Consider the following 11,799-nt stretch of genomic DNA (forward strand, 5'->3'; position numbering starts at 1 on the left):
TTAGGATGACAGCGGCACGCCTTGGGCTCGCTTTAGTGCTGGTAGTCGTCGCTAGGTGGTCTACGGATTTGGATGTAATTTTTATTATTTGTAGTGTTTGTTGTACTATCTTGATTGAAAATAACACAACGCTATTGTTCGGATAACAAAGGAGAGAGTTATTATACTCCCTGTCAGCAGGGGCCCCTGCTTCTGGCAGCACAGGAAAGAGTTGGAGTGGAAGTGGAGAAAACCCTGGCATCGTGGCGACCACCACTGTCCCCTCCCTCCCTCCCACCCTTTGTATAAAGGGAGCGAGCAGGCAGAGCACTCCCCTCAGTCTCATCTTGCTGGCACCCGAAGCAAGGAAACCCACCCACCTTCACCCGCCCCGGGAGAAAGAGGCGAGGCCGAGAGCGAGAGCGCAGCGGCCGCCGGAGCGAGCGAGAATGCGCGGCGGCGGCGGGCGGGAGGACGAGGAGGCCGGGCAGAAGCTCAAGAGCATGGACTCCGGCAAGGGCATGGACGGCGGCGGCGGCGGCAGCAGCGGCGACGACGACAGCCCGCACCCGCCCCGGCCGGCCCTCAAGTACCACGGCTGGAAGGCCATGCCCTTCATCATAGGTACGTGCGTGCGTGCGTGCGTGGTCTGGAGCTGGCCGGGATCTGAGCTGAGCCGAGCCGAGCTGATCTAGGGGGTGGTGTGGCATGCAGGGAACGAGACGTTCGAGAAGCTGGGGACGCTGGGCACGTCGGCGAACCTGCTGGTGTACCTGACGCAGGTGTTCCACATGCGGAGCGTGGACGCCGCGACGCTCCTCAACGGCCTCAACGGCACCACCAGCCTGGCCCCCATCGTCGGCGCCTTCCTCTCCGACGCCTACCTCGGCCGCTACCTCGCGCTCGCCATCGCCTCCGTCGCCTCCCTCATCGTGAGCCCCTCCCCTCTCCTCTCCTCTCCCCACCAACTCCCACCAGATCCATCCAGCGCCCCGTATGTAGTAGGAGTATGCAGTAGCCTCTTCTCGCTCGCTTTCATGGCGAATTGCCGGCGCCGATGAGCGCAGGACGCCGTTGGCCGGCTCTCCCGAATTGGGGATCGGGGCCGGAGACCGAGGCGGATGTCCGGGCGCTCTGTGCTCCCGCGGGTTCCTTTCTCGGGTTGGTCGGGGCTCGAGATTCAGTTGGCTCGTGCTCGTGCTTCGGGACTGTAGATCCGTGGGTGGGGTGCGACTGTGTGAGCCTGCACTTTCGTGTTGGCCTCGAACGATTCTCGTCAGTAATAATTTTTACTGTGTGTCGCTGCACATGGCACCATCGACCACGTGCGTGCGTGCGCGCCTTCTTCGTCAACGCCGACGCGCGATTGTTTTTCTTTTATCGCAGTAGTAGATAGGCTGGTGACGAGAGAGAAGTGCTTGTGGTAACTAGCTAAGTTATCGGAACATCACACACTTCAAGAAATAATGAGTCTATATATAACCTAATAAATACATTGTTGCATGACACTATATAGATGTTCCTACCTACTGTGACTTACTACCTCCACAGTGGGTAGGAACATCTATATAGTGTCATTGGAGTGTGTGATGTTACTCCTAAGTTCCTCCTCATTGTGACCATTCACAACTAGAGCGAGTGGCGCGCGCTAATAATAACGGTTGGAGCGTCATGAGCTGAAGTTTCAGGCCATTTATTCAGTTGACTTGGTATGTTGAGGACGGAGTATGCTTAGGGGCATGGATAATCCTGACCATAATGACGCTTTGTGAAAAGGGTGGCGTGAATATTAAAGCGCGCTTTTGAAGCGGCGCAGAGGTGAGTGAGGTGCAACTCATGATTTGCGCTCCACTAACCCCATATTATACTGCCCTACGTGCGTTACTTAACGGGCTAAGAGTGTTGTCGTTTTCGAGCGAGTCATGCCACAGCACATCTGCTCACGCTACTAGCCGTCGGCTTAGTTGGACGCAATCATGTCCGTGCCCGCCCGGTTTGTTCAAGACACCGTAGTGCACTACTACTGCCAAGACTCGTAATGTGAAGCACTAGTAGTACTGGTATAATGTCACTCGTGCTCCTGTCGTCCTCCATCATTCCATCAACTAGTAAGTAGGAGTACTAGCTTGTACCGCTAAGCTGGTCGTTGGCTCCGTGCGATACGGATCTCATCGTGTTTCTGGTAGCTTGTACCGCTAGCTTGTACTAGCTTGTTTTTGTTTTGTTTGGCAGAGGACATGTAGTACTATCTGCTTGTCCTGGTAGTGACTGCCAGCTAGTTGCACGACCCGGCCACGAGCGGCGGTCTTCGCTCGCTGCGGGCCGGCCGGAGTGGCATGGCAGCCGCCGTCAACATTGACCGGCCCAACGCGGCGGTCCGCTCCGGTCCCGTGGAAAAATGGCGCGCCCCGCACGCTCCAGGACGCGCGCATCTCTCTTGCCACGAGAGCGATCCGTGCCTTGTCCAGGAGCGCCCAGCCAGCAGCCCACGTTGCGGCGTCAATGTCAGCCGCCGCCATCGCTGGCCAGTGGCCACCCACCCCTGTCTCAATCATGAGAATAGTATCGCCATTGGGCTGGCTCCGCCGAGCTGCTGTGCTGGAAGGAGAAGCTTCTTCGCCTGCCTGACTGACAACGACAGCCAATTGGGGGGATCGGGCGCGGGCGGGGACATGGTGGTGACCACGGCCGCGCGGCGAGGTGGGTGGGGCGGGGCGGGGCGGCGTGTGCACGGCGAGGCGAATCGTCGGGCTGCTGCCGGTCACTGGCAGTGCAGTAAACTCGGAATAACATGATCGAATCCTGCTTCTTGCACTGTGAATTCTGAACGTTACGCGGCTTCGAGTTACTACCACCGTCCTGGTCTATTGGTTCTCATTGTATCTTGTTTCGAATTCGGATCATAAATTTAACTAACAAAATGTTGACGCATGTCATAAAGAATTACATCATTGGAAACTAACAAAATCTTCTTGACAAAGCCTTTCACTCCGGCACTGACTAACGCTGCTTCCTCTTCCCTCCTCCCATCGCAGGGCATGTTCTTCCTGACGCTGACGGCGGGCGCGGACAGCCTGCACCCGGCGGACTGCGGCGTGGGGGAGGTCTGCGAGAAGGCCAGCTCCTACCAGCTCGCCGTCCTCTTCATCGCCTTCGCCTTCCTCGTCATCGGCTCCGCGGGGATCCGGCCGTGCAGCATGCCGTTCGGGGCCGACCAGTTCGACCCGCACACCGAGTCGGGCAAGCGCGGGATCAACAGCTTCTTCAACTGGTACTACTTCACCTTCACCTCCGCCATGCTCGTCTCCGCCACCGTCATCATCTACGTGCAGAGCAACGTCAACTGGGCCATCGGCCTCGGCATCCCCACCGCGCTCATGTTCCTCGCATGCGTGCTCTTCTTCATGGGCACGCGCCTCTACGTGCGCGTCATCCCCGAGGGCTCCCCCTTCACCACCATCGTGCAGGTCTTCGCCGCCGCCTTCGCCAAGCGCTCGCTCAAGCAGGCCAAGGACCCCAAGCAGGACCTGTTCGACCCGCCGCACACCTCCGCCATCGTCACCAAGCTCGCGCACACGGACCAGTTCCGGTGCCTCGACAAGGCCGCCATGGTGGCGGCCCCCGAGGAGGTGCGCTCCGGCGGCGGCGCCGCGGCCGACCCCTGGCGGCTCTGCACCGTGCAGCAGGTGGAGGAGGTGAAATGCCTCATCCGCATCGTGCCCGTCTGGTCCACCGGGATCATCTACTACGTGGCCGTGGTGCAGCAGTCCACCTACGTCGTCTTCTCCGCGCTGCAGTCCGACCGCCGCCTCGGCAGCAGCTTCCACGTGCCCGCGGCGTCCTTCACCGTCTTCGCCATGCTCGCGCAGACGCTCTGGATCCCCATCTACGACCGCCTCCTCGTGCCGCGCCTCCGCAAGGTGACCGGCAAGGACGAGGGCTTCACGCTGCTCCAGCGCCAGGGCATCGGGATCGCGCTCTCCACCGTGGCCATGATCATCTCCGCCGTCGTCGAGGACCGGCGCAGGGACATCGCGCTCAACCAGCCCAACATCGGCACCACGCAGACCGGCGGCGGCATCTCCGCCATGTCCAGCTTCTGGATGGTGCCGCAGCTCATGATCCTCGGCCTCTCCGAGGCCTTCAACCTCATCAGCCAGATCGAGTTCTACTACAAGGAGATCCCGGAGCACATGAGGAGCGTCGCCGGCGCGCTCGCCTTCTGCAACCTCGCGCTCGGGAACTACCTCAGCGGCTTCCTGACGACGATCGTGCACCGGACCACGGGGGGCGGCCAGAACTGGCTGGCGCAGGACCTCAACAAGGGCAGGCTCGACCTCTTCTACTGGATGATCGCCGGCATCGGCGTCTTCAACTTCGTCTACTTCATGATCTGTGCCAGGTGGTACAGGTTCAAGGGGACCAGAGATGCTTGATGCAATGGGGAAGAAGGGGGTAGAATAAGGTCAGGTGATTAACTCACGTGTCTTATACCACAGTAGCTATTTCCCTTTTTGTCTTATAATATTTTGGTTCTGGTGTTACGAAATCAATCAATCTATATTCTATAGATGAAGTGGGTGGGGAAAGAGAGGAAGAAAGGTAAGTTGTTAAAATGAAAGAAACAACAATGGGGTGGTTAATTTCTTGTAAGTTGTTAAAATGAAAGATGAACGATTTCACTGTACTTGTGGTTGGTTTCAGGCATGTATGCCTTCAACTGTACCGTCATGACCCAATGGAGACTCACATTTCCACTGTGTTCTGTATTTGTGCCCGAGCTGCTAACCTTCTGCCGAGCTATAGCTATCCCAACCAATGCATATCACAACGATGACATGCTCTGTTCTATCGGATGAGTTCCCGGCCTGGATCTTATAGTAAGAACCAGTGCGTGCACACTGACAGGCACGCCACCACCTTGACAAACTAACCATGGACAACTTTGCTATCACGGGATATGTACATTGTTACACACACCCGAGACACCGACGGCAAACTACCCCCAACCGCCACCGGGGCGTTCGAGTGCCCCACTATGCTTCTCCAGGGAGATGAAAGAGGGGGAAGGAAAGAACACACACACCAACAGCTACATTCTTCTCCCATCTCAGCGGGGCGAAGACAACACCCTGAAGTTGTGTGTGGCTCTCTAAGAAATAATGAAGAAACGACAGGCAGGAAAAACTGATAAGCTACACGGAAGAAAGAAGAGATCTAATCAGTTGGCACCAATCATTGTTGATGACAATCTATAATCTACACAGTTGCTACAAGGATGCAGGTCAAGTGACAATCATAAGGTTGTTTTCGTTCCCATGGTTGTTCACGCTAGGGCGCAGCGGGTCGTTCTTCCAAACACCATCAACAATAAATTTAATCTGAAGCACAAACCAACACCCACTATCAGATGACGAGAAAGCAGTGACAATGAAAGCAGAATAGCACGCCATTACCTCATATCTACCGGGATACAACCTCAGGTTATACGAAAAAATGCCGCTTTCTGATTGTTCCATCCTTCTCTACAAAAAGGAAATAGTCCAGTGTTTGATTATACTCAAGAATAAGACGATAGCGATGATGATGTGTAGATAGATGACAAAACGTGTCATAGGCACAACATGGAACAGAGTGTGATTAAGCAGGCAAGCACAGAGCTATATATATTACTCCCTCTGTACCGAAATACATGTCGCTGGAGTAGTTGACTTACTGCTACTCCAGCGACATGTATTTCGGTACAGAGGGAGTACGTAACAAAGAGACTTCCTGCAGTACACAGCCCAAAGCAGACAACATTCCATGGACATTCATATAATTAGATGTTTAAATATTCAATATCTTGAAAGTTATATCAAAGGAGCGACAAGAGAGGTGAAATGGCATAACAAATTCATACTCCCTCCGTCCCGAATTACTTGTCTTAGATTTGTCTAGATAGGTACATCCCTATCTAGACAAATCTAAGACAAGTAATTTGGGACGCAGGTAATATTTCTTACTCTAGAACCAAATTTGATTTGTACTACTAACATTCTTCTGCTGGCTGATCTGAATTGTGTTGTGTGCTCCATGGAAATGCAAATATCATGTATACAAAATAAAACTAAACAGCACCCCCATACATATGAAAGTGAAATTAAGATCTATAATGGCAGAATGTTGTCCTTCAGGCTTCTACATCTAGTACCTATCCTATATGTGCTTGAACTACTGAACATCCTTTTGGATATGTCAGTCATGTGACCAGTATCCTCCTAGGAACTGACTAAATCTCAGCTAAAGGTACCAGATAAAGATATACTCCCTCCCTAACTTAATATGAGACATTTTTCACATTGTCATAGACTCTAAAAATGTCTTATAAAAAGTTGCAGAGGTAGTATATTTGTTGCTAGGTCTTGCCTAGTGAAGCTCTTGTAAAATTGTGCTGCTTCAGTTTCCACTTAATATAAAATGATAAATACATACTCCCTCCGTTCCTTTTTATAAGATGTTTTTTTAAAGTCCACCTTTTCCATCTTTGACCAAGTTTATATAGAAAAAAGTATCAACATCTACAATGCCAAATCAGTATCATCAGACCCTTCATGAAAAATATTTCCATATTTTATGTATTTAGTATTGCATACATTGATTCTTTTATAAACTTGGTCAAAGGGAGAAAAGTTTGACTTTCCAACAAACCAATACAAGCCATAAAAAGGAACGGAAGGAGTATTAACAAATATATGAAGATTCCATGTGCTTTTCCTTTTTCTTTTGGCATATAAAACAATGTTTCTAAACTTCCAAATCCAAATAGCACGTAGTATTTCTAACACAAAAGTTATGGACACGTGTTGTCACAATTGTGCCTATGCCAAAAACAGCACCAACAACCAAAATCAGATTAAAAACTTGCTTTACTCCTAGAAACATATACGTAATAAACATCTTTCAAAGCACTTGGGCGCCTTCGATCCCTACCATTCTCGTAACTATCATGTTGCTAGTTCCTGAAGTTACTTTACTTGTGTGTGAACCACATCAAATTAAGTACTCCCTCCGTAATATGGACCGGAGGGAGTATTGTGTTTGTTTTGCACTCATTAAGAAATGAATTAACTGTGCACATGATAAGGTGTTGGCAGTAAATTGCATTTACACAACTTAGGAGAGCAGCAATAGATCCAGCTTCTCTCTTCATTAATATTCAACTTAATACATAAATCAATGGAATTCACCTGACAACTAACACCAAAGAGTGATAGAAATTGAAATCACGAACTGCCACTCATTTTATAGTTAGTTACTGAAGTTTATATATTTACTAATTAAGCAGAGAATAGGAACATGCACTTACTTGGCTTGTCCACCCATCAAAAGAACCGGTCAATAGAACTTCTGAAGCAGGATTGGGCCATACAACAGATACTGTGCGGAGCTCACTCAAAGCCTTCTCAACTTCATCAAGCCTCGTTTGCTTTTCTTCAATTATTTTGTTCTTCTCACTGATATCAACAGAATAAGTCATAAAAGAGATTGATACAAAATAAAAAGCGTAGATGAACAACATTCAATTGTGAGTGACCATACATTATTTCTAGCGCCACCTTGCCTTCTAATACTGCTATTTTAGCACGGATTGTCCGTAATTCTTCCTGGGCATGCATTACTTTTGTCTCTTCAAATTCCCAATCATCAGAGAACCCATTTACCACATCTGCTTCTTCGCCATTTGACTGGAAAATGGAAGGGCAAAGATGGATGCTCAGAACAAGTATATTGCCTCTAGAAAAATCAAGATGAGATGCATCAAGATCTTCCATTATCGTTTTAGTTTCATATCAGCGTGGGCCAAGTCTCGAAAATCAGAAACTTCCTACCAGTAATACAATGGTTCTAAAAACAAGAATGTGTAATAATTTGCAAACTAAATCATTGCGACCAACAAAGCATGGAAACGGCCGAAACTGCCGAATTGCCGTCCTAATTCGTTGCGACACGGCGATATGGCCGGACATGCCAAGATACGCGTGTCCCCCAGTATCCCCTGATTTCCTAATTAAAGAAAGGAAAAAACAAAGACACAGCTGGGATACGTATGGAATACGTTGGGGACACAGGAAGCTCAATAACAGCCTTGGCCCGATACAAACCCTATTTTGCAAGGTCGCACACACGCTTGCCACTAAAGGAACGCTGCTCCAAGTCGAACGCGCTATCACCGCCGCCCCCTGGACTCAACCGCCCGATGGCAACCACGCTCAAGCAGATAACCCCAGCAGCCTCTTCTCAACCTCTTCATATCTTTGCTCGATTTCTTGCTGTTGAGTCTGCTGCTTGCTTCCCCATGCATCCATGCCGTTGCTGCTTGCTCTTGAGCTGCTGCTCACTTGCATGCTGGTGCCTGGTGCTGCTGTTTTGATTGTTGCTTGATGTTAGGGAGCATGGCGTTTGGGAGCGCCACCACCGGTGGCCAATCGTCCATGGGTGAGGGTGAAAGTTACACCTGCATCCTTTGTTGCATGTCTTCTCCAGTCTCTACTCTCTAATAGACTAATACTAGCATTTGATGTATTTTGCAAGTTGCAATGACATGGGTCTAGAGGATCAATTAATTCAATCATTGAGCACTTGAAAAACAATACAACAAATGGAAATGGGGCAGTATTCTGATCTTATCTCAGTTTCTCTTCATTTTTTTAACTCTATATTACATGGCATGTTTTAATTTTTTTCATATATACTCGCCGTATCCCTGAATGGCTGTTTAATGCCGTATCCCGTGTCCCCTAGGCGTATCGCTGTGTCCATGTCTCCGTACCTGTGCTTTTTATTTTGCGACTAGCTAACTACTTCCTCGTAGAGAACACAACTACATTCAGCAATCAGCATTGCAAGGGAATATTATTAGCTATAGTCATTTGTTTGCGTTGCGAAATCACAACATTGCAAGAAAAGATAGTGGATATACAGTGAATATCTACAGATATAAAATCAAAATTTATGGAAGTTGTTCCGTTGGCAAATGAACTTGTACCATTTTCATGTTGTCAGACTGCATATTGATGAGGATACTGTTACAGTGTTAGTCAAAATCAAAAAATTTGACTGCATGCATCCAAAGATGGCACTTTTCTAGTGATGGGCGAGGGTATGATGCAGACAGTGTTTAGTGCATAAAGAGAAAATTAGAGCAAGCAGAACCACATCTTCAGGTGTGTTTTGTTAGGAACAGCAGAGCCATGTCTAGTACAATGCATAAACAACTTTACAAATGCATAAGTGAAGAAAACTGAATGCAAAACCACACTAAAATCTCAAGATCACGTATCCCACCAGTATTTCACAACAAAAGATAGATAAGTAAAGAAGATGATACGAGAGACGAGACACACCATATATGACGAAACTCCATCAAATCTTGATCTTAATGTCTTAAGAGAATCTGCAAGATCGAATTCCAAATTTTGAAAACGTGCATGTATCTCATCTCTTTCAGAGTCTACATGATCACTAGGATAATCATTTATAACCACACCATTAGATGGTCCAGGAACATCATCTTCTATCAACACAGTGTTCAGGTCAACATGTTTTGGTGGTTTTCTGCTCAAAGGATGGATCTCAGCGGCTGTCAGCATATTAAACATGTTATGAAATAATCATAACAGATATGATGCGCAACGAAAGAAAGTTAAGTTATCATATAACCTTCAAAATCAGAAAACCGACTCTTGTCAAGAGACCATGTTCGCCATGCATCATTGGCCGAACTACTTGATTTGTTGTCCTCTGGTATTCCATTTTGAGAATGAGAGCGGTGTATATTTCCATTCACAGGTATCCTTCGAGTGTACATGCCATTAGTTGGACTTCGACTAGGAGCTCCATTATGGTTCATTAAAGCTGCATGTATGTAACACAGAAGTATGATCATTAATATACAAATGAAGAAACACCAGCTAGAAATTAAGTATATGGTACATCAGAATAAAGGTTCACATACATAATTATCCAGAAGCTCTCTAACAAAAAATATCCATTAGTTGTCCATCAATAACAAACCAACGCTATTTTCTATTATATAAGGTGGAACTCTTTCAATTTTCCTCTCCGAGTCTCCAGCCAAAAGTTTACAATGTGTACTTTTTACTGTTGATACTAATAGAGTACCGAGAAAATGATCCGTGTGCACTAAATCAGTAAAATACCTAAACACATGGTCAATCTTAAAGCGGTCATTAATTAGTAAATATATTTGCAAAACGCAGAGTCTACTAACTTCAATCAACCATGTATATCTAGGGAGCATGGACCCTTCAATTCATTTAGGTGTTAGGGGGCAACTATTAACAGCAGCATATTTGAAATAGAAAATGAATTATCCTCCGTGTATTGTAAGAGATTTAACACAAAAAAGCCATTAGCTTGGAAGGACCAAATGCTGAAATGGGCAGAGTAATAACAAAGCTAAACCAGTTGTATGTAACAGAACATATTACTACTATGATTAAAAGGCACAAACAAAATAATGTGGTAGTCTTCTGTAGATTCACGATTACTCAAATAATTGCAGTGCTGTCAAGGTGCAAACAACTTTACATTAAGCAGTAGCACGACGACAAAAAATATGTCGGATCATGAGAAAGAAAGTTCTAATGCCACGCTTCTATTTTTAGAAAGCGACATAGAACAAAAAACGGTATGTTTGTCCCCTTTGCAACCTTAAATGGAAAGCGCTAAACTACTGCACTGCTAGTTATATATGTCGGGGGAAAGGGAAGTCCGGTCCGTGAGAACAGACAGCTTTTGCATGAACTATTGTCGGCGGCACTTCCTTCCTGCCCGGCATGAGCTTAGCATTAATTTTATCCAGCAGAGCATTAAGCCTTCCACGGGCTGTAACTAAACAATATGGCACAATGAGCTGTATACTATGCAAAGTTTCATTGGTTGCAAAAGTTGGTGTTCCCTTATCAACAAACATATAACTGTTTGCAAAGAAGATGCTCATGTTGCACAACTGAAAACAACACATGTTTCGATAGAACGCCAAGAGTCGAAGCTGCACATACCGCCATTTTGACCTCGCCCTCCCGCTTGATTCTTGCTGCGTGGCGGTGGCCGCGCACGCTCCCTCTCTCTCCGCAGCCTGGCGAGCATTCCCTCCAGGCCTGCCCCAGACCCTGCCTCCCTGCAATCGATTACGTAGCAACAAGCAAAATCAATAAGGAACCAGCATATATCAATCAAAATAACTCAAAAGAGATTTAGCAGGCACCCACTCTGTCTCCTCCGTCTCCGGCTGCCTCCCAGACGGCGCCGGTTCCTGCTGCTCCCTGCAACACTCGGAATTCAGCAAGTCGTCGCAGAGCAATCAACAGAGGGGGACACATTACATTACAGAGCGGCTCGGTTACCCACCTTACGGAATCCGCGGCCGAGTTTGGCGGTCGGCCAGAAGGACCCGCCTCGGGCGGGTATTCAGGGTGCACGCCGGGGCCGGCCGTTGACGCAGCCGGCCGCCGCGCGTCGTCGTCGGAGGACCAGGACCATCCGAGGGAGAGCCAGCCTCCGCTGGACTCGACGGCGGCGGCGAGGTCGGCGCGCCCCGCGGCGAGGAGCTCGGCGCGGGTGGGGAAGGCGCCGGGCTTGTCGGAGCGGCGCATGAAGTCGTAGATCGCCTCCTCGAGCTCCTCCTGGCCCCGCGGGCCGCGCTGCGGCGGCGCGGGCGCATTGGGCGGGCGCGGGGCCGGGGCGGGGGCGGGCTGGCGGCGGTAGGGCTGCCGCGGCGGGGGCCTGTAGGCGGCGCAGACGCAGACGCGGCCG

General features: G+C 48.9%; 2 protein-coding genes across 2 annotated transcripts in view; one reads left to right on the forward strand and one right to left on the reverse strand.

Annotated features, from left to right (window-relative positions):
- The first annotated feature begins 325 nt into the window (after positions 1-325).
- LOC119287040 (protein NRT1/ PTR FAMILY 2.11-like) lies at positions 326-4,682 on the forward strand. The gene is made up of 3 exons (XM_037566531.1): positions 326-603; positions 694-911; positions 3,015-4,682. Exons 1-3 carry the CDS (start codon positions 429-431, stop codon positions 4,413-4,415), a joined length of 1,794 nt encoding a protein of 597 aa, XP_037422428.1. The 5' UTR covers positions 326-428; the 3' UTR covers positions 4,416-4,682.
- Positions 4,683-4,909: 227 nt separating this feature from the next.
- Positions 4,910-11,799, reverse strand: part of LOC119287041 (protein FLOURY ENDOSPERM 6, chloroplastic-like) — a 7,632-nt gene continuing 742 nt past the window's right edge. The window contains exons 2-10 of the mRNA XM_037566532.1: positions 11,395-11,799; positions 11,256-11,309; positions 11,046-11,164; positions 9,682-9,876; positions 9,366-9,601; positions 7,561-7,706; positions 7,328-7,475; positions 5,436-5,504; positions 4,910-5,360 (exon numbers count right to left, since the gene is read on the reverse strand). Coding sequence (XP_037422429.1) covers positions 5,265-5,360; positions 5,436-5,504; positions 7,328-7,475; positions 7,561-7,706; positions 9,366-9,601; positions 9,682-9,876; positions 11,046-11,164; positions 11,256-11,309; positions 11,395-11,799 — 1,468 coding nt within the window. The 3' untranslated portion in view covers positions 4,910-5,264. The remainder of the gene's footprint in view (positions 5,361-5,435; positions 5,505-7,327; positions 7,476-7,560; positions 7,707-9,365; positions 9,602-9,681; positions 9,877-11,045; positions 11,165-11,255; positions 11,310-11,394) is intronic.

Source organism: Triticum dicoccoides, chromosome 4A (assembly GCF_002162155.2).
Source record: "Triticum dicoccoides isolate Atlit2015 ecotype Zavitan chromosome 4A, WEW_v2.0, whole genome shotgun sequence".
NCBI classification, from domain to species: Eukaryota; Viridiplantae; Streptophyta; class Magnoliopsida; order Poales; family Poaceae; genus Triticum; species Triticum dicoccoides.